This window comes from Podarcis melisellensis, assembly GCF_964234715.1.
Source record: "Podarcis melisellensis genome assembly, chromosome: 14".
Classification (NCBI taxonomy): domain Eukaryota; kingdom Metazoa; phylum Chordata; class Lepidosauria; order Squamata; family Lacertidae; genus Podarcis; species Podarcis melisellensis.
This window is the reverse complement of record NC_138546.1, coordinates 48,094,863-48,120,660: the sequence shown is the minus strand read 5'-3', so window position 1 is coordinate 48,120,660 and position 25,798 is coordinate 48,094,863. Positions and strand designations below refer to the sequence as shown.

General features: G+C 44.7%; 1 protein-coding gene across 19 annotated transcripts in view; it reads right to left on the bottom strand.

The window, feature by feature from the left end:
* Positions 1 to 25,798, bottom strand: part of HERC1 (HECT and RLD domain containing E3 ubiquitin protein ligase family member 1) — a 111,393-nt gene that overhangs the window by 54,059 nt on the left and 31,536 nt on the right. For 14 of the 19 annotated variants that reach the window (XM_081887524.1, XM_081887536.1, XM_081887528.1 and 11 more), the window contains exons 16-34: positions 25,666 to 25,798; positions 24,638 to 24,829; positions 23,652 to 23,873; positions 21,903 to 22,076; positions 20,968 to 21,082; positions 20,755 to 20,875; positions 19,072 to 19,243; positions 18,605 to 18,911; positions 17,705 to 17,825; positions 16,454 to 16,505; positions 15,368 to 15,433; positions 11,388 to 11,656; positions 10,588 to 10,803; positions 9,706 to 9,826; positions 9,301 to 9,538; positions 8,414 to 8,601; positions 6,616 to 6,771; positions 6,246 to 6,352; positions 1,026 to 1,136 (exon numbers count right to left, since the gene is read on the bottom strand). In XM_081887524.1, coding sequence (XP_081743650.1) covers positions 1,026 to 1,136; positions 6,246 to 6,352; positions 6,616 to 6,771; positions 8,414 to 8,601; positions 9,301 to 9,538; positions 9,706 to 9,826; positions 10,588 to 10,803; positions 11,388 to 11,656; positions 15,368 to 15,433; positions 16,454 to 16,505; positions 17,705 to 17,825; positions 18,605 to 18,911; positions 19,072 to 19,243; positions 20,755 to 20,875; positions 20,968 to 21,082; positions 21,903 to 22,076; positions 23,652 to 23,873; positions 24,638 to 24,829; positions 25,666 to 25,798 — 3,081 coding nt within the window. The remainder of the gene's footprint in view (positions 1 to 1,025; positions 1,137 to 6,245; positions 6,353 to 6,615; positions 6,772 to 8,413; positions 8,602 to 9,300; positions 9,539 to 9,705; positions 9,827 to 10,587; positions 10,804 to 11,387; positions 11,657 to 15,367; positions 15,434 to 16,453; positions 16,506 to 17,704; positions 17,826 to 18,604; positions 18,912 to 19,071; positions 19,244 to 20,754; positions 20,876 to 20,967; positions 21,083 to 21,902; positions 22,077 to 23,651; positions 23,874 to 24,637; positions 24,830 to 25,665) is intronic. The other 5 variants (XM_081887530.1, XM_081887531.1, XM_081887533.1 and 2 more) reach the window with 2 other exon arrangements.

Here is a 25,798-nt window from a genome sequence, read left to right as displayed (position 1 = left end):
GCGTTCTATGAGTTGCTCCTCAAAGTCAAGTCACAACTGTATTAATGGTGTTAAGAAAAAGGAAACAAACTTGCAAGACGTTTTCGTCTTGCGAAGCAAGCCCATAGGGAAATTCGTCTTGCGAAGCAGCTCAAAAAACGGAAAACCCTTTCGTCTAGCGAGTTTTCCGTCTTGCGAGGCATTCGTCTTGCGGGGCACCACTGTATGCACATCTTTTCTTAAACTTCAGTTGCTAAATATCGGTTGCTGCACTTCAGGTAAATGTTCCAGTTTCTAGAATAGGTGGTGAAATGCTTAACTCAGTTTCTCTTGTTCCTCTACTTGGTTATGCCAGGTCTTTTAGTTAAATACTTTGGACACGGCACAGCTTCCTTCACGGCTTAATGCTCTGTTTCGTGATCTGTTTCATCCACTTAGCGCTCCCACTTGTGAGGTAGAAGAGACTTTGGGATCCTCTTAACTGGCTTGGGAGTCTTCTTTTCCTAGAAGAGCTCTCCCCGCCTGACGGGAAGGAGATGCAGGGGGTCTGTAGTCCCACAGCTTCTCCCTCCCCTGCTCAGACTCAGCCCTCCAGGCAACTCCTGTCTCCTCACACGGTCCTCATCTCTTCAATATGAGGCTCCTTCCTCTAGCTACAGATATTCTCTGCAGAGCGGATGCTAAACTTACATTTGAAGCCACTCTCTTGGACAAACCCATTCCTAATCCCTTTCTCCCATCTCAAACCAAACTCCACCCTGTCTCGCTCCAGCTCTTTCCCTTCTCTATCCCTATCTCAAGGCTTCCTCAGAAGCTGCTCCTTTTATGTGCCCCCCATTCTGCTCCTCCTCCTTCTACAGCCAGCTGATTTTGTAGCCAATCAGAAAGAGGCTCCAACCCCCTGGTGGAACTTTGAGGGACTGCATCACCAGGACTCTGCTGTCCGTCACAGGCCTTTCAACATGAGCCAAACACGTTTCAAGACAAAGGACTTCATCAGTGGCTGAAAAGAACATTATGAAATTGATCAGAATTAAAGCTAGTACCTGCAGCTTCATTTCTTTTTCTTTCTCCTTGATCTGAATTATGTGCTTGGCTTGTGCAACAGGACTTTCCCACATACAATCAGACAGAAGGGAGAACAACCGATCAATAACCTGTTTGGGAAACATGATTGAAGAACATTTAATTCCAAATAGTCACAGGTAATTTTTAAGGCTGTATTTCCCATCCTGATTACACTACAGATAACAAAGCAACCAGGAGTTTGAAGCAGTCAACTGAAGACAGTTTTCTCTTATTTTTGAAAACACACCTCTGAAAACCTGTGATTTGGTGCAAACCAGGTCTGATGAAGTGGCTATGGGGCCAGGAAAAATACCTCTGCCTTGTTCCCTTTTTTATAATTATTGGGGGGGGGGGGGAAATACTCCCGTTACCTAACCCAAAGGCATAGTTCATACAAGCCCTGAAGTGGAGAGAAAGTTGCTAATATCAATATGAAGGAAAATGTTAACACAATCATATATTAAGGAATGTGGCAGAAACAGTTCGTCCTATAGCGTGTGTTTTTTCATGTGTTGAATGAATGGCCACCAGTCCACCATAAAAGTCTCTTGGGCATTTGATCCCTTAGCCACACAAAGGTTTTGCATCACTTTTCCAGAAAGTGCTACATCCCAATTTACCTTATTCCACTGTTGTACATTTAAACCCTTTAGTTCTTTCAAATTTCTAGCTATCAATATTTTTTCTGCCATTAACAAGCAACCTATTAAAAGTTTATTTAATAACCATTGGGTTGTTTTAGGAGGACTTTTTTTTACACGTTTTCCCAGTATTTTTGTTATTTCTACAAATATTTTATCCCAGAACTGGGCAACTTTGGCACAGTCCCACCACACATGGAGGATGTGAAGGAACTGTGAGCTGTACAGCCCTCTCTTTTCCAGGTGAGCATCAGTTATCCATTTTAGCTACTTCTGTAGGCATTAAGGATCATTTTGGTATTGTTTTCAAATAATTTTCTTTTAATCTAGCTAAAGTTGTTTTACTAGGACCTCTGGCCTTGTGACCTTAGGCAGCCATGGTCACTTAGAAGAGACTGTTGTAAGCTGAGCAGATCAGTGACCAGATTGTCAAAAAAGCAGCTTCATTATTTTCAGGCTGTTGCTGAGGGCTGAGAAGTAACTTTAAATATTTAATTACAATTTTCGATTATTAACAAAAAAGAAAATATTTCACCAATCAATCAACAATAAACTTTATAAATCTTGACTTCCCTCCCTATCTTTCTGTAGTCCTTAAAATAATTTTATCTTTCCCTGCATATCCCAAATCGTTTCAATCTATTATTTTTATTGTTATTATCTGTTATTACAATAGTCCTGCTAATGTCTTGATCTGTTTGCAATATGTTTATAAATATTCAATAAACCATTTGCATTTCTTAATAAAAAATTGTTATCGTGATTTCTTATTCCTTCCATAAGTTTTACCATTTCTTCATATTCCATTAGTTTCTGCAACCATTCTTCTCTCGTCGGGACTTTGTGTCTTTCCATTTTGGGCAATTATTATTCTTGCAGCTATAGCTGCATAAATAAATAAGCTTCTATATTGTTTAGGTAGCTCTGATCCCATTATCCCCAAAAGAAAAACTTCTGGTTTTTAAACAAATGTTATCTTAAACATCTTCTTCAGTTCATTATATAACATTTCCCAGTAAGCTTTACCATATTTTTCGCTCTATAGGACACACTTTCCCCCCTCCAAAAATGAAGGGGAAATGTGTGTGTGTCCTATGGAGCGAATGCAGGCTTTCACTGAAGCCTGGAGAGCGAGAGGGGTCGGTGAGCACCGACCCCTCTCACACTCCAGGCTTCAGGAAGCTATCCGCAAGCCTTCGGAGCCCGGCAGGAACTCCTTCGCAAGCCTTCGGAGCCCAGTGGGAGCTTGCGGCTGGAGAGGTTGTGCATGGCTAAAGAGGAAGCCTGAGCTTCCCCCTTTATTTCCCCCCCAAAAAACTAGGTGCGCCCTATGGTCCGTTGCGCCCTATAGAGTGAAAAATACTGTAACCTTATTGAAAGACCTCAACATATGGAAATGGGTACTGTAATGGTTCTAGGGGTTGCTCGTGCGTAAGTTGTCGCCACTCCTGGCTAGGTTACCTGGCTGAACCCTTTCTGTCTGGACAGCCTCTCACCCGTGGCTGTCTCAATCGCTGGCAGAATACGTTAGTGGGCGTTTCTTGAACTTCTTCCAGCAAAGAAGTTCTTTGACGCCTAGTCTCCTCCTACTCTCCCTGCGCGGAAGTCTTCTGCGCAGGGAGGGTGTGGGCAGCGGATGACCCGTGCTCTCCCCGCTGGTCTCCGGCGAGGAGTCCTGGAGCCCTCGCCGATTCCCCCTTCTGCCCCCCTTCTCCACTGGTGCTACACTGATTGCCTTCTCCAGCAGATGGGTTGCCTCTCTCCCTACTGGGACCCTCTCCGGCATCCCTCTGGAGCCTTCCCTCCGCCTCTGGCTCCGATGGCAGTTCCCTGACAGGTACCTTCTTTCTCTTTACATTTCCAACACTTATTTGACTTTGCTTTATACATTTTTATACATCTACTAGGTGTTAGGTAGCATCTATATCAGTGTTTCCCAACCGGTGTTCCGCGGCACACTGGTGTGCCGTGAGACCTTGCCTGGTGTGCCGTGGGAGGGAGGCGGGAGAGGCAAGGTCTCCCCCCGCCGCCAGGCATCGGAACGATGCCCCAATGCCGGGCGGTGGGGCGGGAACCTCTCCCCCCTTGCCGCCCGGCATCGGAACGATGCCCCGATGCCGGGCGGTGGGGCGGGAACCTCGCACCCCGCCGCCGGGCATCGGAACGATGCCCCGATGCCGGGCGGTGTTGCGGGAACCTCGCACCCCGCCGCCCGGCATCGGAACGATGCCCCGATGCCGGGCGGTGGGGCGGGAACCTCGCACCCCGCCGCCGGGCATCGGAACGATGCCCCGATGCCGGGCGGTGGGGCGGGAACCTCTCCCCTCGCCGCCCGGCATCGGAACGATGCCCCGATGCCGGGCGGTGGGGCGGGAGCCTCTCCCCCCGCCGCCCGGCATCGGAACGATGCCCCGATGCCGGGCGGTGGGGCGGGAACCTCGCACCCCGCCGCCGGGCATCGGAACGATGCCCCGCCGCCGGGCATCGGAACGATGCCCCGATGCCGGGCGGTGGGGCGGGAACCTCGCACCCCGCCGCCGGGCATCGGAACGATGCCCCGATGCCGGGCGGTGGGGTGGGAACCTCGCACCCCGCCGCCGGGCATCGGAACGATGCCCCGATGCCGGGCGGTGGGGCGGGAACCTCTCCCCCCGCCGCCCGGCATCGGAACGATGCCCCGATGCCGGGCGGTGGGGCGGGAACCTCTCCCCCCGCCGCCCGGCATCGGAACGATGCCCCGATGCCGGGCGGTGGGGCGGGAACCTCTCCCCCCGCCGCCCGGCATCGGAACGATGCCCCGATGCCGGGCGGTGGGGCGGGAACCTCGCAGCCCGCCGCCGGGCATCGGAACGATGCCCCGATGCCGGGCGGTGGGGCGGGAACCTCGCACCCCGCCGCCGGGCATCAGAACGATGCCCCGATGCCGGGCGGTGGGGCGGGAACCTCGCACCCCGCCGCCCGGCATCGGAACGATGCCCCGATGCCGGGCGGTGGGGCGGGAACCTCGCACCCCGCCGCCAGGCATCGGAACGATGCCCCGATGCCGGGCGGTGTTGCGGGAACCTCTCCCCCCGCCGCCCGGCATCGGAACGATGCCCCGATGCCGGGCGGTGGGGCGGGAACCTCTCCCCCCGCCGCCCGGCATCGGAACGATGCCCCGATGCCGGGCGGTGGGGCGGGAACCTCTCCCCCCGCCGCCGGGCATCGGAACGATGCCCCGGTGCCGGGCGGTGGGGCGGGAACCTCGCACCCCGCCGCCGGGCATCGGAACGATGCCCCGATGCCGGGCGGTGGGGCGGGAACCTCGCACCCCGCCGCCGGGCATCGGAACGATGCCCCGATGCCGGGCGGTGGGGCGGGAACCTCTCCCCCCGCCGCCCGGCATCGGAACGATGCCCCGATGCCGGGCGGTGGGGCGGGAACCTCGCACCCCGCCGCCGGGCATCGGAACGATGCCCCGATGCCGGGCGGTGGGGCGGGAACCTCTCCCCCCGCCGCCCGGCATCGGAACGATGCCCCGATGCCGGGCGGTGGGGCGGGAACCTCGCACCCCGCCGCCGGGCATCGGAACGATGCCCCGATGCCGGGCGGTGGGGCGGGAACCTCTCCCCTCGCCGCCCGGCATTGGAACGATGCCCCGATGCCGGGCGGTGGGGCGGGAACCTCGCACCCCGCCGCCGGGCATCGGAACGAGGTCCTGGACCTCTTCTGAAGGCAGGCGGGGGCAAAAGTCTTTGCTCCCCCCGCCTGCCTTCCCGGGACAGCGGAGACTTCTCCGCTGCCCCGGGCGATCTTAAAATGCTGGCGGGCGGGAGCGAAGCGTTCGCTGCCGACCCCCAGCATTTTAAAATCTCCTCGGGGCAGCGGAGACTTCGCTCCCGCCCGCCAGCATTTTAAAATCGCCCCGGGACAGCAGGGGCTTTTAAAATGCTGGCGGTCGGCAGCAAAGCCCTCCTGTCCCCGGAGCTTGCGGGGCGGGAGGTGGGAAGAAGGGCTTTTCTTCCCACCGCCAGCCTTCAGAACAGCCTTCTGAAGGCTGGCAGTGGGAAGAAAAGCCCTTGTCCCCGTCCCCTCCAGCCTTCAGAAGAGGTCGGGGGACAGACTGTCCCCGGACCTGGTCTGAAGGCGGTTTCCCTAGGAACGCATTAATTGATTTTCAATGCATTCCTATGGGAAACCGTGCATTGCAAGACGAAAAACTCGCAAGACGAAGAGACTTGCGGAACGAATTAATTTCGTCTTGCGAGGCACCACTGTACTTTTTATATAGTCAATATAGGCACAGTTAAATTTTTTAACATTTTCTAATGGTGGTGTGCCTCGAGATTTTTTTCATGAAAGAAGTGTGCCTTTGCCCAAAAAAGGTTGGGAAACACTGATCTATATAACATTTTCATATAGTTTTCTCTTAACATAGCATGCTGTAAATTTCATATCCATATGGGCTGAGAAGTAACTTAAACCGAACCACAGTTTCTAAGAAGCAAATGCCACCAAAGTAGTTACTGCTGCAAACACAAAAACTTAACATTTTACAATATTGTAAAGTATAAAGACCTGAGCCATCTGGTCATCCTCCACACCCGATTCACAAGCAGGCAGCACAGCTTCCAGAACATGTAGTGCAAGCAGCCTGGTCCTCAAGTTGCCAACCAAAGGTACACCTAGAAATGGGACCCAGAAGGAAAGTTGGTACTACCAACACATGCTAATAACATACCAAACAAAGTTAGAAACCAGTGGTGTGTCTATAAAATGGTGTAAAATATCCAGAATACACAGGATAAAATGGGCTGCCCACTTAAATACACAAAATATGTATAAAGAGTTTCTGTAATTATTCATTTGATGGACATGATGCAAGCTTCTATCTCCAAATGATAAACACATTCCCCACACATAAAAAACAAAGACCATAGGACCATACCTGAACAACATTTCTGAGAAGCTATGTTCAGGAGCACCTCTGTCCACTTTGGGGATGCCATTTTGGACTGAATGGCTTTTGAAGAAACCACCCTTCTAAGAAAGACTAAGAAATCGCCTAGATGCAACTCTGCAGCGTGCTGTTTTCGAAGAGCCACTGTGGATTTAAAACAATAAAAATTATTATTGCAAAAAGGAAAGGGATTCATATTTTCAAAAGGCCTGATTTGCATATGCTCTGCCTGGAGAGTGCCTAGGAAAAGATAACCAGCTGTCTACCCTACCTTCTGCCAGCAGGTGTCATTGCTGTTTTGCAGCCAAGTGATTAATCCGCTCTGCTTTTATTGTCCACTGTCTTTATCACTGTCTTTAATTTTTTTATTGCTTTTATATAAGGTGCCCTGAAAGCTTTCTCAGCTGAAGAGCAGGGCAAAAATATTTTTTTAAGTAAAAGAATAAATAATACACAACAAAGCAGCATCTTAATAACCTTTTGTTGTGCAACAAAATTCTTCTTACACTAACTTTATTTCTGCTCTCTTGGACCAAATTTAGATTTATTCCATTTCATGGGTCCCTTTTTCTGTACCAGAAGGGAAAAGGTAAGCAATGATTTGTTAAATAGTTCAATAAGAAGCATCAATAGGGGCTGCAGATAAAGATCACAACAGAGGTGGAGAGACAAAATTCTCAGCAACACTTATCAAGTCCCACCATTTTCTATAGTGTCAAAATGTAAACAATGCCCCCCACTAATTCTGACACTGCTTGTGAAGATGTTTTCATGTTTACATTGTCCACTCTCATTTGTTCTTTCTCAAATAAGATCATTTGCCCTCAAATGATCGCATCTCATAGCAGTGTTGTTCTGTTCACCACATGATCTCTCATCCACTGAGAACATAGATTGTGCAATTTGGATTTACGGATGAAGGGTAGAATAATAATAATAATACAGTGCTACCTTGGGTTACATACGCTTCAGGTTACAGACTCTGCTAACCCAGAAATATTACCTCAGGTTAAGAACTTTGCTTCAGGATGAGAACAGAAATCGTGCTCTAGCGGCATGGCGGCAGCGGGAGGCCCCATTAGCTAAAGTGGTGCTTCAGGTTAAGAACAGTTCAGGTTAAGAACGGACCTCTGGAACGAATTAAGTACTTAACCTGAGGTACCACTGTAATAATAATAATGAAACAAATAGACCACATAATATTTATATTTACTTGGAGAAACTTAATTGTGGTTACCTTTTCTGTACTTCTAACAACTAGGGCAATATTGTCAACATAGCTCAAGCTGTCATCTTTTTTTGCCTCTGCTATTAGCATGCATGTACAAATCCCATTAATTGTTTACTGCAGTAAGTTTCCAGTGCATAAAACAAAAATACACAGGTCTCTGAGGAATAATTGGGGATGTGGGCTCTTTTTTATAGCACAAAGCATGGAAACAGAGAGTACATGGAGGTCCCGCTTTCCAAATACTATGCTTCCCAAGAAATCATTAGTTAGGTTCACATAGCAATCTGATGATTTGCATTGTTTCCTATGGGAACATTTCTAATCTGTGATTTGTCCGATCACATATCCTCCCTCCAAGGTTTCTGCCCAAAATGGCTGCTGCCATCCACCAAACACAAACAAGTAAGAAAGTGGGCAAACTCCAGCTGTTCAGATATCTGAATCAGCCATTCATGTAGTGAGCTTTGGCTCTACATTCCTTCCTCCCCTATTCCCTGCCCCAGGAACTCTCTTTTCTTTAAAAAGCAAACCAAAAAAAAGCCAGAATGAGATTACCTCTGAAGTCTTTCTTCTCACTGTCTCCATTTGACTCTGCCTTTTTTTCTTCCTCCTCGCCATCTTCTTTTTCCTCAAATGATGCCATAAGCATTACACCAGCTTGGGACAACAGGTTTTTCAGCTGACTACACAGCAGATCCAGCAAAGACTGGACCACTTTGGGACTCAGTTTATCTGCGTAAGTTCTGGGGGGTGGAAATATGAAGATCAATTAGCAACTATGTGAAGAGGTTTGGCATTATTAGAACAGCTTTGAATCTGTAGAACCCTGAGGGTTTTGCATAAAAAGAAGCAGATGTGTTGTGGGGGGCAGATTTCATGTTCTTGGGCCTGAATGATCCTTGTTACAGACTGGCACAATAGTCACTGGGCCAATGGTTTTCCCAATGGGACAGAGAGGAAGGACTGTATTTTCAATATGTTGTAAAGGGAGAAACAAAACAGCAAATGGGGGAGAGGGAGAGGTAGGGGTGTGTGTGTGTGTGTGTGTGTGTGTGTGATAGAGAGAATTTTTAACAGGTAAATTATATTCAATTAGAGTCCATCTAAGTACAGCAAACAAATATTAACACATCACACCAACAATTCAACTTTATAGTCCCAGTGCTACTTTCTGAAATATTTAACTGTACAAATTTATTCTAATTGTTGTTAAGGTAATGCTGAACTGAGATGAAAAGTGAGTTATAAATGCTCGAAATAAATAAATAAAAACTGTTTCCCAACTGACTGAAGGTTTTATCATATCCAATTTACTACCGAGTTACACTGCAAGGACACTGCTAGTCTTGAGGAACTAGGTATGGGGAAAATACTGCTTTTAAAATATTTGGGAGAGCTGAGAAGATGAATGATCATTCAGAAAACAGACAGTTAATACTTACCCTGTGGTAATAGCTAGGATCTGAAGTAATCTAGTGCTGGCTACTTTTAAAGCTGTGCTGAGCTGGGAAATGCCACTTTTGGGCAAGAGCTGCAGTGGCTGACCAAGCATGGTGTCTGTTCCACATAATTGCGACAGGACATTTAACAAGCCGGTGGAAATGGCCAAGGAGACATCAACTGGCTGGTAGTGAACACTCAGGGCGAACACAGTTACCAACAGGAGACGCTGCTGTGCCTCTAATACACACATGTACACAAACACACACCAAAATATAAAGAAAATACTTAGAGACTGTCCCCATTTCAAGTCTGCTCAGAAATAGAAAAAAAATAATACAAGAAATATTTGACTTTTTTTCTGTCGGCAGCAAAAACACTTGCAAGATCGAATGAGATCCTCTTACCTATGTGATGTTTATTTGCTTGGAGGGCTCTTTCCAAAGTTGCAGACAATTGCTGATAGATCTTGTGCACAGCCACTTGGATTTCAGTCTGGATATTTCTCTTAGCTGCCCTGATGCCATCCTATGGAAAAATCAAGTACTGTGAAACCCATCCATATGGCTATGCACTGATGTCATGTTACTTTTTAAGGTATTTACCATGTATAATTCAGGAACTTTTCCAATTTTATGAAAGGTTGCTAATGTTTAGCATTGGCTAACTACATTTAACTCCTTTCATGACTTGCCTACTATAGGAAACAACTGACTTTGCAATACACAGTTGTCAACACTATGTGGCTCCTATCATTCGGAATCTCACAACACTAAGAAAATGTTATATTTATAGGATATGCACATATTCTGCTTCCAGTTGTCTTCTACAGTGTCTATTTACATTAGTACACCCCATTCCAGACTTTAATCCACTATCATTCCCTCTATATCTGATACTCAGAAACTCTCCTTTATTTGAGGTTTTAAAACAGAGTTTGGATGGTCATCTGTCAAGGATTCTTTAGCTGTGATTCCTGCACTGCAGGGCGTTGGACTAGATGACCCCTGAGATGCCTCCCAACTCTACAATTCTATGATTCAAAGATTCTAAGTGCCACTGCTTATGTGGCCAAATTGGCACCATCTATTTTGTATATATAAGCTATCATCAGGCTTGGTGACAACCCCAAAGCTTGCAGAATGACACCCCCCCACCCACCCCACACAATAGGAAAAGAACCCAGGGACCCAAAACAATACAGCACATTGAGAAGTTTTCAGTTTTAGACATGGTCTGCTTTAAACTCAGTTGACAGATTTCCAACGTTTGGCCAAAGCATCCCTTACCTGATAATGATGCAAACGGATACTCTCTCCTTTGGAGCCTGCATGTCCTACAGTACCCAAGCCAAAGCACCCAGCCAGGAACTGCAGCCTCACTGATGTGAGAAGCGAAGAGGACTGGAAGCCTGGGCCTTGCCGGCTTCCTATGGACAGAGTGCTGCCTTTTTCTTCCATCCCAGAAAGCAACACCAGGATCTGATGAAGTGCCTCCAGCCGCAACTAAAAAAATGTGTAAAAATAGTTTGCATTTTACCCCTTGCAAGACAAAGTCCTTCAAGTGCACTGATACAAATACAGAGTATAGGCTTGTATGACCCCCCACATACAACAGATGAAAAGTATTTTAGGAACAGAAGAACAATCAAGGAAAATAAAGGAAGAGATGTGGGGAGACACTTTGCTTGCACAGCCAAAATTGCTTTCCAAAAGCAACCCCTTCCTTCCTTCCTGGCTGCATATGCACAACCCCACATGCAATATGTGTGCATTAGGAACACCCATACAATCCGACTGACTGACTGCTATAGACTGCTATAGACTGCTATGTTGCCCCTTTGATGCCCAAGCAGGAAGAAACAAACATGATGTGCTTTGGAGGTCACACCTACTTCCTCCCAAGGCATGCAAGTGATGACAGAGAGGCCATTGCAGACTCATGCATCCTAGAACCTCCCTCTTGTTAAGTAACCTGAAATGATTGCCTCCCCACAAGTTACAGTTGGGCAAAGCATGTAAACTGATAATTCAAAAGCATCTTTCATTCTACAATTATTAACTGGAATATAGGTAATTACAATACACACCTCTGCCCTCTGTTGCTGCTGCTCCATTGCGATAATATAGGCCTGGGGGCTCGTTGACATGCTTTCTTCAGGCTCCTTGAAGCCTGGAGAGCTTCCCACATCTCCGCTTACAAAGCTAATAACATTTTCAATCAGAGTATGAACTCCAACAGATTTTGTAAAATCAAAATCGGACTCCCCAAACAAACACATAGAGCTATACAGCCAATCTCTGTGCTTCAGTCGAGTCCATGAATCACTTAGTGCTTCAATTGGGCTGTGGACTGCTCCTAGAAACACACAACAAAACTTCATAAATTCCAATGCAGTGATTTTAAGTAACACTGACAAGTAGTATTGAATGGGCAGCTTTGCAACAGATGGTAAAAGGTATTCCTATCATCTCATGCACACAGTTAGCAAAGTATACTATTATTGAAGGAAGATAACTTCAGCTATGTTTTTCTAGCAGTAAATCCTCAAGCAACATAAAGAAGAAAATTAAAGGCAGAAGCCACTCAAACCGCTGAAAGCTTATATACTGAATAAGATGGTAACACAAATAAAAGAAAACAGAGAGTGGTTGAAGGAAAAGAACAGTCTGCCACAAAACAAACTGAGCACTCCATTTCTTCTTTAACATTCAATTGTAAAGCAAGGATTGTGGCTGACCAGCATTATTAAACTATTAAGGGCAAAGCAGGGGGATGATACATAGCTTGCTCTGAATGAAAACTTTACGCAGGTACAGGAATGGGTAAAGGGCAAGTAAACTCACACAAATTATTTTTTTCTGCCTTCCTTCCAAGCTGTTTTCTATTCATTTGGTGTAATATAGCAAACCTCCTTTTGAAAGCATACCACCTGTGGAGAGTCCGATTTCAAGGACTCTCCCACACCCAAATTTCCAATGGGACTGCAAGCAGTTTCTGGTCCCACCCAAATTGCTGCATATGTTGATCAGTTAACTCATCTGGTAGCAGCATGCAGCAGCAATGCAGGGTGTGCATAGCTACTGACTGTTCAAATGAGATAGCCAAACAGATGACGAGGGCACAGGGATAGCCAAACAGATAACGAGAACTACTCCAATTATCAGATGGCAGCTATGCACACTCTGTATTGCTGCTGCATACTGATACCAAATGAGTTAACTGTAAGCTTGCATGGAATTATAATTAAAACGGAAACAGTGGCTATGAAGTACTATTCTGTGCATTCAAAATTTGCTGCCTGTTGCACTGTTCAGCTGAACTGCTGATAGGAAAAAGAAAAAAGCTTTGGTGTATTGGTGATTCCAAGGCCTGTAGCTTTTCTGTGGAAGTCCCCCTTTTAATGGATTGAATGCCCTAGATGTACCTCCTCATTTCTGATGCTATCATGAACCAATACAGCCACACACACCAAGGCAGCACCACCATCATCCAACAGATTCCTTTCTTCTTCTAGTTTGGTTTCTTTCTCAGAATGCCTCTTGGTACACTAAAGTCTTGCCTTCATGAAAATGTACACGAAAAATACTGTTTCACAAAGTTTAGTGTCTTTATTTAACTTTTAAGAATTGGCACAAAATGCAGCCAAAAGCAAGCTTCTGTCTTGAAAATATGAAAGCTAAAACATTTTTTGGGGGGGAAGGGGGAAATACCTCCTTGGGTGTGAGTCCTGGAAAACTTGCTTGCTGTCTTGCAGACCTTTCCCACTTGGCCTGGGAGGGTGAGCACATGACTGACTACAGTTACAAAAGCTGAGACTGCTGAACAGACTCTTGGGCTGGGATACTGTTTGGAATTTTGTTGGCGGAGGTTGTTGATATGTTGGGTTTCTTGTATCTACATTTTAGGTTTTATTGTGATTTATGAGGAAATTGTTCAGTTTGGTTTTGTATTTTTTAATGTTCTATTTATTGTTTATGACTACTTTTGTTATGTTTAATTATATGGTTTTTCATGCCGTAAGCTGCCTTGAGCATGGTTTGAACTATGGATTATGTAAATTAAATCACGTATGTATGTACCACAGACAAGTGTTCAATTCTCTAACAATAATTTGGTTATGTTATTGTTCAAAGTACATAATTGCTTCATATTTTTAAAGCCCGTATTCTAATGAGTAACCAAAATCACTTAATATTTTTAAATTGTGGGTTGGAATTACTTTCTCTAAAATCTCAAAACCAACTACAGATCTCCAAGGAAATTAAAAATGACTTTCTTCATTAAACTCTCCCCTTTAGATGGGATGTTGTATGATTAACACACTTCAGTTCTCCAAATTTATGATTATCCACGTGCTTTGAGAAACTCCCAATCATTAAAATCAAAGAGGCTACTACACAAAATGCAAGTTTGTAAAAGAATTTGTGGTTTTAAAAAGTTTTCTTTAAAAGTGATCAAAAGAGTGTTATTGTGAAGCGGCTCTGAAAGGACAAGTGAAAGAGCTTATGCATTTTTTAAAAAGATGGTCTGAACACATCTAACAGGTATTCAAGGCATCCTGCATATGTGAGCAGAACAAAGCTACATACTAGCATGACCTACTCTTGGAAGCTTAAGCTCATCTGCATCAGTCAGCGTGCTGCCGTGGTTACAGCAGTGGTAGAAAACATGGTGGTCAGGGATAATGGGAGTTGTACTCCCAACAATATCTGGAGGCCACAATATTGCATAGTCCCAGGTTAGAAAGTTAGGCTAGGACAATTAAAACCCAGTTTCAAATCCCTACTAATCCATGACGTTCACTGAGTGACCCTAGGCTACCTGTTACCTTTTACTTTAATCCACCTTGCAGGGCTATTCCAGGGATAAAGGGGCACGGAACAGAAATCATGTATATTGTCCTGCACTCCTTGGGGAGAGTGGGATTTTAAAAACAAAATAAATTACAGGATTATCATACGGGGGGGGGGGGAGTTTTACTATGACGTTACTGTGTTTGTTTTGCCTGGATTTTAAAAACTTGTTTACTCCCATTTTAAGCCTTCTTCACTAGGCCCTTAACAGCTCGGCGGGAATTATCCTGTGCAAAAATGAGTCGTATAGAGGACTGAAAGTGGAGCAACAAAAGATAAAGTCAGAGAAGGAATGCTTCTTAATACCAATTGCTGGAAACTATAGGAGGGGAGAGTGTTCTTGTGCCTGGGTCCTGCTTCTTGTTTGCCACTGTGAGAACAGGATCCTGGACTAGATTGGCCTGATTCAGCACCACATTTCTTATGTTCAGATGAAGACCAGGTGAACTATTTCTGTACAAGGCAAAAAAATCCCAAGGAGCAGTATTTGACAAGCTTGGGATTGCAGAACAAGGTGGTGCAGCAGATAAAAGTATTAATGGTAGTATGGTCATACTTTTGGATTAAGTTAACAAGACTCCTCAAGAAAAGTTGGGGGAAGCTGCCTGCTTTGGTTTAAACAAGCTATTGTATTACTTGTAAGTACAGTATATCAATCAAACTCTGTAGTTTGCCTTTCTCAGTATTAAACTGACAATGAGGTCCACTCTCTAGGGCAGCCTTCCCCAACCTAGTGACTTCCAGAGGTTCTGGACTATAACTCCCATCAGTCCCAGCCAGCACAATGGTGCTGACTGGAGCTGATGGGAGTTATAGGCCACAAAACATTTGGAAGGCCCCCAGCTGATGAAGGCTGCTCTACGGTTACATACAGTAGCCTTTTCACAGCCCTTTCAGTGCAGATGCCAGCCAATGAACCTGGCTTCTGAAACATGCCAAGTACACAATTCATTGATCCTCTCAATGCTGATCCCCTGAACATAAACAGAAACATGCTAAATACATTCTTACAACTTGATTTTTTAGTGAGCCGTTATGCCTATGTCTACCTGCCAACATTAGATGGAACAAAAACCCCACTGTTTACTTGTCCTTATATGCCAGCTTCTAGTAATGAAATTTTCAAAATGAATGTGGAACAACTGCTACACATATTTTATGTTTTATAAAGTATGTAGGCAAGCTAGAGAGAGAAAATAAAATCACAACATGCCGTCATGTACTTGCTTGGAGCTCTTCTTTTTTCTGGGGCTCAACTGGCCAAAAAGGAGTAAACACACTACCACACAAGAATCAGAAGACAAAGAGAGACATTGGGTACAGAAGACAACATTCAATCTGCATTCTGTCCATACATGGAAAACAGCTTTAAGAGTGGGAAATGTTTGAGCAACGTTCATGAATGTGCAGCTTCTCAAACTTCCTGCAGTGTAAGGAAGTGATGGGTTTTTATTGCACCACTTCATATCCCGTTACCATGTGAATGCTAAAAAGGAGTTATGCAATAATTCATGAGGTGACTTCACATTTGAAAAATTGCAGTGTGTTCTAAAGATAGAGGGTCAGGCAGCAGGCTGAGCTTATCAGATAAGGTAAGAGCTGCCCCAAGAAGATGTCTCTCCACAGGAGTAATTAAAACTAGGAGTAACTAAGAGCTGGGAATAAACTCCCTCATCCAGCCAAAGCCTGATGAAGGGTTCAAGTCCCAAAGATACTTTCCAAGGAAAGCAGAGCAGGGCCAAGGGGAGCAGGAATGAGCAGAGAAATGAAACAAGTTTCTGACCAACCTCCCTGCTGATTCTTCCATCCTAGATCTGTATTGTTTACACCCCATGGCAACAGTTCTCTGGATCTCAGTCAAGGGTATTGTCCAGCCCTACCTAGGATAAATCACCCTTGCAACTTGCCCACTCTATGGGGTCCAGAAGCAGGCAAATAGTGAAACTGCCTGCACTACATGGCATTTATTTGCTGGAGAAAGCTCTCATCGTTCTTTACCTTCTATTACAGGTATGTCAAAGTGTGGGTTTTCAAACTGTGTTCGAGTCATGGCAGACAAGATGCTCAAAAGGCATCTTACCTACCATTACCAGTATTCTCCTGCAACAGAGCTGCAGAGGCAACTTGACAACACTCTGGAGCACACACAGATTCCAGGGAGTGTGAACTGTGTGTATGTCCATAATTCCCTGCAGTATAGAGGGGCTCTGTAGCAGACCAATCAACACAGAAAGATTTTCTGAGGCTTAAAAGTTTCAAGACCACTACACTAGAAAAACTGGCTTTTCTACACAATTACCTCTCTTTCTATGGGATGATGCCAAGTCCAAATCCACATTTCGTCTTCCACTCTATAGTGAATAAAAATAACCAAAAAGAGTGTTAGTGTTATACCTTATTTATTACATTTATACAATGTCTACCAATGTACACAAGTTTGTTCACGCTGGCTTTCAATTTAACAGACACAACACAGAAGGAACGGGCTTGGAAGAGGAAAGTAAGCAAAGGCAGATATCATTGGCTACTGTATGGGGAAGTTCTGAGAAGGCATGAGCCAAATGATCACAGAGAGGGCTTCACTGTCTTGCCTCTCTCTGATACCGTGAGATGGAATTCCACCTAACCAGCAAACAAAAAGGCAACTCATTCATGTATAAGTTATATGCAGCAGCTTACCACCAGAGTAAACAATTCCAAATATAATATACTGAACACAAAACATAGTGGGCACTTCCAAAAGACAACCACCTCTATACTTCTGGAGGCATTCCGTGCTGAACTTGAGCACATGTTTTTCCACAGGTCTCTCAGATTTGAAAATCATACCATGGGCCAGTTCTCACATAATCCTAGACCATCGCATGCTGCTAAGTGGATAAGCGAAGTGTTGGTCTCACATATTCCTGCTTCTCTTCTCCTACTCTTGCATAGCTGGAAGGGAGACTTCAGCTGGGTTTAGCATTGCCTTTAAAGAATCTTGGTCCCAGCATTGCAAACAAACCAGGCATCCAATTTTAAAACAAATAAGCCAATTTACTTGACATTTGATATTCAAACCTATGGTTTGAAGTTACTTTGTCATGAGACTGACCAGCTTGGGTTCATCATGCTGCCACTTACACAGCTTTAACACTGTCAAATATTCTTCTGTAATCTGTGGGATTGTCTACATTCTTAATTTGCCAAGTTATTTTGAATGTCATGTCTTGTTTTCTCCCAACAAATTTTTAAGGTAAGCAAGGCAGTCCTTTGCACAATGTCATGAGTGGCTTTTCAAACTCCAAGGGAATTTTAAAGTCAACTTATGATTAAACAGAGCAGGGAAAAGAGGGCTGAAATTAAGCAATGGCAATAATTAGATCCCACTGCATGTAAACTCCCCAGGCACACTTTGGGGGCGATGGTTTGCCCCAACCTACCCATAAAGTCCTGAGCTGATGTGAAAGCAGATCCCACTGCAACACAGACTCACAACATTTCAAGTGCATCTTCAGCAGCTGAACCAGCAAGAGTAACATTATGCAAAGCTTTAAAGTATTTCACCTACCAGTGAATAACCTTCTTCATCCGATTCAGGCTGAGATAAATCAGATTCACTCCGTGATTTCATCAGTTTGTAACTTGAACTAGAATGGACTGAGCGACTCTCTGCAGTAAGGCTTTCACTTCTGTTTCATGCAGATGCAAAAAGAGAAAAGATAATAATTGAAGATTATAATTGGTCTGGAAACCAAGCCTTATGAGGAAGGAACAGTTGAGGGAATTGGGTATGTTTAGCCTGGTAAAAGAGGAGATTGAGAGGAGATATGATAGCCATCTTCAGATATCTCAAGGGCTGTCCCATGGAAGGTGGAGCAAGCTTGTCTTCTCCTGCTCCGGAAGACAGGACCAAAACCAATGGATTCAAGTTACAAGAAAGGAGATTCTGACTAAACATCTGACAGTGGAACAAACTCCTTGCAGGTTTTTAAGGAGAGGTTGGATGGTCATCTGTCATGGATGCTTTAGTTGAGATTCCTGCATAGCAGGGGGTTGGAATAGATGATCCTTGGGGTCCCTCCCAACCCTGCAATTCTATGATTCCGTAAGAGCAGGCAAAGTGCAGCTCCTAGGGTTTAACAATATGCACAGGGAAGTCTGAAGTGCCAAGAGAATGCTCTATCAAACAAGGACCTCGCCTTTCACCAGAGACAAAGCCTGGCATATTCCACCACCACCACCCCCATCCCTTGGAGCTCATTGCACAAATTAGGCACTACCAAAGGAAAGGGCCTGACTCTAAGACCTGCCCAATGTACCACTAACTGCTCTGGAACAAACAGTAGGACCTCTGACGCCTATTGTTAGGGTTTGGCAGGCTCACCCTACCTTAGCAGATTACTGAGGATCTACTCAGCAAGGTTTCAAGAGCTGCTGGCTGCTCTTGTGCACAGTTCATTAATCGCACCTGGTCATGAGTCCAATCCCTTCTGCGGTACCAGTTGATGGCTGTTGCAACTGCCCTTCCTCTCTTCGTTTCTGCAGCTCCTCAATAACGGGGCTGACTCCCAGAATCAGCAAAGCACACCTATGGATCACAGAGTTGCAGGCAGCTGTGTACACATCTTGTCCTTCAGGAAGGTCTCTGCTGACTCTGCGTTCTTGCTGGGACTGAGGGGCCTGGTCATCCATTCGAGCCCCTGCCCCACCATTTATTCTCTCTCGGTCTCGACTGCGAGCTACTTCACGGGCTGATAGGAAACATTGAAAGATTTCTGTAACATGCAACACAAAAACAAAGGTCTTAACTTCTAGGCAGAGCTCAAGGGCTGTAAAAATTATTCAGGTGACTTTTGTTCATCACAGATAAAACTTCATTTCAATGGGACTCTCTCTGAACAAGCTTCTGTGGAATCTTTTCCAAACTTTACTTACTGCCAGCTGTCATAACTTCATGCTCCCTTTCTTCCTCTTCCTCTTCTTGTTCCGGGTGCCCCTCTTCTCTTTCTCTTTCTGCCTGCTCTTCCATCTCTGCTTCTTCATCAATGGTCCGAGTAAAGGGGTGCTCTTGCGCATCAATGTCCAAAGAGTCTGGATTTTCTGACATCTGGGATAGGGGAGGAGAGAGGGTAGGGTTCAAAGATATGAAGAACTCATTGCTTAATAAGAAGTATGTTCTTAAATCAAACCAAGGGCGAGGTTTCTCAGGCCTGGGGGCCTATTGCAGCCTTCTCTCTGCCTGGACCCTAGGATTCTTCCTTAAGTCACACACCCTTTTCCGCAGCACAGCTGGAATGTGTCCTTGAAATATGACAGCACTTTGTTTGCCTGGAGGGTAAGTAGAAACCTGACTTTTGTATGGATGGAATACAGTGGTACCTTGGGTTACATACGCTTCAGGTTACAGACTCCGCTAACCCAGAAATAGTACCTCGAGTTAAGAACTTTGCTTCAGGATGAGAATAGAAATCGTGCTCCGGCGGCGCGGTAGCAGCAGGAGGCCCCATTAGCTAAAGTGGTGCTTCAGGTTAAGAACAGTTTCAGGTTAAGAACGGACCTCCGGAACGAATTAAGTACTTAACCCGAGGTACCACTGTATAGTGTTCTGTATGGAGGTAAGAATCACATCCACCCACTTCTGCCTCTGACCCCATCCACCACTGGCAGAAGGCCCCCGGAAGGTTGGCTTCAAGCTGGGGAAAAATCTGCCCTTAAATTAAAACAGGAAACAGTAGTGGATTGTGCTGAACAGCAGCTGACTCACACAGTCCTTTCAGGCTGTAGAGCTGAATTCATAGTAAAATGGTAGTGGTAAAATTGCTTCACCATAAGCACAGGTCACAGGATGACTGCCCCTGCAAAAATTTATGAAGCGGTGGAGTAATAATTCCACTATCTGTGCTTGTGTGAATGGATGCAGACAACCGTTTTATACTTGTGACAATAATGACAAGGCTTTTTGTGGAACCTTCTAAGGGGAGGGACAATGCAAGAGGAATGGCACCAGCATGTCAAGTCTGTAACTGCTTTGGCAGGAGCAGAAGAAAAGAAAAAGATCCATGATGAATCAAATCAGGAAACATCAACTAGTCCAGCAACCTCCTTCTTAAGAACAAGGAAGATAGGAAAGCAGGCAAGAAAAGCCTCCCTAGTTTAGAGCTAGAATATCCCTTTTCCTCCTTCTCAGAGCAGTTTGACCAGGAAGCAGAGAAGCGTCTCCCGAGTCCAGTTAAAGGAAGAAACAGCTACTAACATAAGCCTTATAAACCACTCCCCCACAATTCAAAGCAGTAGGCAAATTAATTTTAAAAACACAGTTTTATTTGTGGTCCATAGAACCCACCCACCCCCAAAAAGTAAAACATGCTGTAAAACAAAGGAATGTTTTTTAAAAAACAAAACCCTAGCTACAGAGAAAACAGAAGCAAGCAAAAATCTGAAACTGAAATAAATATACTGAGCACATCTAAATAGGATTGAAAGTGAGCAAAACTGTAGACAAAGGCTCACATAATTGTTGGCCTCAAAAAAACAATCAACTATGCAGTCTTTCATGTTAAACCAATTTTCCTGCACTACGTAAGAAAGAGGAGCAGAAGTGCCAGTCTTTAGTCTTACCCATCTATCCCTTGAAGACGACCTAGTCTGAATAAGTTCCATATTCTTGCAAGCAAGCAAACGACTCCGCACTTTATACACACACCGATATACTTCTACTAAGGCTTTGCCAGGCTGATACCTAAAAGACACAAAAGTTACATAAGGCTAAGAGTACAGGAAATCTCTCTAACACAAGGGGGAAAGGTCTCAAAATGCTTTTTGGGTACTTGCCTGCTCTCACCACTTGCTTGACTAAGCAAATTTGTATGTTTCAGGAGGGCAGCAAGAACAAATCTAGACACAGTATCCAAAAGCGACTCACTACTCAGCGTGGCACTATCCCAATCTGAAGAGGTAGGGGAAAAGGAACTGATCAGTTTCCTGAAATATTCACAGTTAAAACAGCATCAAATTATTCAGCCATATTTCAATAATTCAGCCTGCATTTTTGCCTTAAACCAGGAGTGGGGAATCTTTTTCACCCCAAGGGCTGCATTCCCTCAATGGAAAACCTTCTAGGGATGCATGCCAGTGGTGGGCGGAGCCAGAGGTAAGATTCACTTGAAGCTCTGCTGTCTTGCCAGTGGGAAGTTCCTTTTTTCATTTTGCAATAGCCATGTGGCATGATCAGTGAGCACAGCCTGCTAAAAGCCTCAATAAGGACTTCACTGCTCTGACACTGGGCAGTATTCACCCCAAAATATTGCACTCCTACCCACCCACACCATGAAATAGCACCAAGTTATATGAAGTGGGCTATCAAATTGGGATGGGTTTTTCAGAGTAATGGCAGATACACTTCATTGCCATGAGGTGTGGTCAGCAGGCAGAAGGTTATGTAGTTCTATGCTAGTTGCTATTTATTATGTGTCTAAAACTGCTTTAAACAATATGGTTGTGCCAGCAGATGTCCAATGTACAGCTATTTTAATAAGCAAGTTGACCACAATAGAAATGCAACTAATTTCAGAAAATACAAATCCTTCCTAAACTAAAACGGCCATGACAAAGTGGTTTCTCAAATGGTTCTAGGTGGATCCACACCCTGGTTTTTTGTTTTTGTTTTAACTAAACAAATAATGAAAGAGCCCCTCCTCCAAAATGAGCACAGATAAGCTTAATTATTGTCACTGTGGGAGGTGGCTCTTTTGCTTCCAAGAACTTACCTTTACTCACTGCATAGTCCTGCATGCTGACCCAGAGGCTACGAGCAGGCTCCTTTGCACACCCCAAAGCCAGATCCACAAAGACAGAGATTTCTGGGCAAAGCTTGTAATCAAACGGCTTTTGTTCTTCATTTCCAGAGAGAGCTACCTCTAACAAGGAACTCATGGACTTGTCTAAAATGAGATGAAAAGTCATGTCATTATTTATCTATTTAGGTACTTGCAAGTGGGGCCTGAATCAAAAGGGTTCCAACAAGCCAGCCATGTTGTTTTCCGTTCTACTGCCACCCCCCCCCATACATATACATCTCCCAGCAACCCAAATACATCAAGCATTCCATGGCCAGTGAGCCTGCTCAGTCCTCAGGAGGTCCTCACTTTTTTCTGAAGCCTTTTTTGTACTTTCCCCGCGGCTACTGATACCTCTTGTCGTGTGTGGATGGTGTTTTGACTACACAATGAAAAGCGCTCAGAGAATGCTATTAGCGTAGATCAGCCTTTGCCTACCTGGTGCCCTCCTGATCTTCTGGACTCCAGCAAGCATGGCCATATTGTGCTGGGCTGACAGCAGCATGGCTGTGCTAGCTGGGGCTGATGGGAGATGAAGCCCAAAACATCTGGAGGGCATTAGATTGGCAAATGATGTCTTTTCAATGCAAAAAGTATTTGTACAGCAGCAAACAATACTACTAAGAAAGTATAAATAAAAACCAGTAAAAAAATTCAATTCAAACAACAAAATTAAAATAGCAGTAAGCTAGCAATTAAACAAAGCAATTGATAAATCTTCCTAAAAACGAATACACGCTTTTTTTCTTTTGAAGGAAAAATATGGGGCCATAATTGAGAAAGTTCTGTCTCTGGTTCTCATCAACTGGAATGTCATTAATGACAGGGCGGGGAGAAGCATCACCAATGACAATCTCAAGATTGGGGTAGGCTTGTGTATAGTCCCTAAGATAATCTGGTCTTAACAATTTATACAGCACCATCAATATGCTTGCCACTTTAGAGAACACAAGACAACAGGTCTGTGTCCCGAGAATCTTACAATCCAGAGTTCCACATAGAGGAAAGGAGGGGATGGAGACAAACAAGAGAAAGAACAGGCATTTATATTGCAGTCACATATGCTTCAACACAGTTACAGTAGAACATGGTGGGGAAAGAGACAATACTGAAATCTCCTGAAAAAAGTGGGTTTGGAGGATGAATTTGAAGAAAGTCAACAAAGTGGCATTGTGCTGGTGTTCCAAAAGGAAATTTTAAGCATAAGCACAGCAAGGAAAGACAGCTTTAAGTTAAGACAAACTCGACCCCATTTAGAAGAAAGTCATTGTCCTTTTGGGCACAAAAGCAAATTGCTCTCTCTGCTACTAGCAAAGTGACTGCACTACTCCCGATATGGGAATAACGTCTTCCCACTTTCCTCAGTCTAGACTGAGAAAGGAAAAGAGAAAAACACACCCAAAGTTTGAAATTTTGCAAGCCCATCACTTTCTCACCTACTGAACCATCCCTCTCATGTGGAACTCTCCCTAAAGCCCTGCCTTTTGGGGTTTTAAAGCCAGAAATTCCCTGGTCCTCTTGTGAGATTCTCAGATGCATCTGGCTGCCCACTCTGAAGAGACAGGATGCTGAACTAGATGGACTTATGGACTGAGTTAGCAAGATAATTATTCTAACAAACCACAACGCTGCATCCACATGTGTGCATTCACACATCAATAAAGCAGTTGAAGAGATTACCTAACTGAGGAATGTCCATTTCAACTCCATCACTAAACAGTGGTGTTTTCAACCAATAAGCAGTATCTTGCTCTTCTGGTGACACAGGTGATCCTTGAAGCATTCCACCAAGACAGCGTCCAATAAGCAGAGCCACAGTTCTCTCAAGGTCAACTAGCCACACCCATGACTGTGCAGGCTGTGGTAAGGGCACCCCAGCTGGATCAACCAGTTCAGGTCCACCTAGAAATATTAATAGCTGAAATATTAATAGTCAATTTTTTCTGAGCCAAGATGTTTTGATAGAATATGCAAGCCCACCTACCCATCCTGTGATCTGTACTGAGCATGCAAGTTCCAATGTCTACACAAGCTCCCAAAACAAATTCCTCACCCATTTCAGTGGCAGGAACCAACCTATGGATGTATTCATTCACATACAGTTACCTCCACTGAGCTGAATGAAGATCAGGATGAAAAACATTTGAAGGCACATGACCTAAATTGAAGAATTCATTTCAGAGAAAACTCTTCAGCAAGGGAGGACCCCCTTGGGGATTTACACTTAGTAATGTCTGAAGTGGTTAAAAAATACTTCTTAAAATGTCTACAGCAAAATGTACCAGGGGTCTGATTAGGAAAAAACAAGGCTAATTCCTAAGGGGCTGGTGTTCACGTTAACAAAGGTGGTAGGTCTAGCAGCAGCAATTAGTGAACTGGGCCTCCAAATTACTTTTTAGGCATCACAGAAGTCCTAGAGCTGAAACTCTGTGAAAGTATACTGTGAAACTGCTATCCTTCCTCTGTACTCACAAATTAACTGGTACACCAGAACTAGGAGGTGATGCTGTTTCTGGTGACCATAGAAAAATGGGGGGGGGGGGGTGGGCACATAAACCAAGGTAAGTTCAGGTGAACAACACATTTTACCCAAAATTCATAAAGCATATTTGCATTCTACAATTCCTATCTTGCAGAAGGCAGAAGTACTGCACTGAATGCCTTACCATGAAGAGGCCACTGTAACTCCTGATCTTCTAAGAGAACAGCAGCTGGCAACAGTCTGTTAAGGCGATCCAGAGGTGGCAACAGATCCAGCAGATAGCTCAATAAAGGTCGGGCTACTGATACAGGCAGTAAGAGCAAGGAATTGACAATTTGGCAAAGCATGCTTCCGGCTGCAGAGACATAAATTACATCTGCAATGGAGGGGGAAATGATAACTTCATTAATAAATTCCAAAAGGGTAACCATGGTTGGATTTTTCAACAGCAGCAAATGATGTGGCATCTTAAAGACTAACAACTGTATTGCAATATAAATTTTTGTGAGATTCTTATTATTTGTCACCCCGCTTTGTGGCAAAGGGATAATGGGGGTCTCCAAAACTGAATGTAGTTCCCAAACAAGGGTAGGCTAATGGAGCCATTTTCATTTATACTGAATTGACAGGCTATATCCTGCCCATTCACTGTGGCCAACAGGAAAGACTCTTCTGTGTTCCCCACTGCACCACAATCTGAAGCGCTGTTGGTGGGAATGAGGGCAAGGGTCTTTCTACATCAGTGCCACAATGTGGAGCTTCCTGCCAGAGAAATTCACCTCTTCCTCTCCTGGATAGTCTTAAGTCAACCCGTAAAGATCTTTGGGCTTGACCACTGCCCCCCCCCCTGGTGTGCACCCCCTATTCTGGTTTATTCACTGCTGCTTTTTCTGTTGCATTTTTACTGGCTTTAGGGTAACTGTATAACTTGCTTTTATGATGGAAGGCACCTAGAGAACTCCCAAAAAGGAGTGGAAAGGTGAGGAAGAGGTCTTGAAAGACATGTGCTGTTTTGTTGTATTTCCTTCTAAGAGCTGATACCTAAATTCTCAGATTGCAAAGACATCTAAATATACCAGTACAAGATCTGGCAAAAGAAGATATAACTAGCAAAAAACCTGAGCAGCAAATGGACTCATTTAAAAAACAAACTTGTTCGGTTCTGCTGCTCACATTCCTTATATTACGCATGATCTAATAAGTAACACACACCTCTTAGTTTTTCCCCAACACTACCATTCCAAGAACTCTCCTTCAGCAAAGTAGCAGAGCGGGAATAGATATCTGTAGCATGAGGCAGTAGAAGTTGAAGGTGTTTGTGCAGGAGCGACACACTACTTGAATT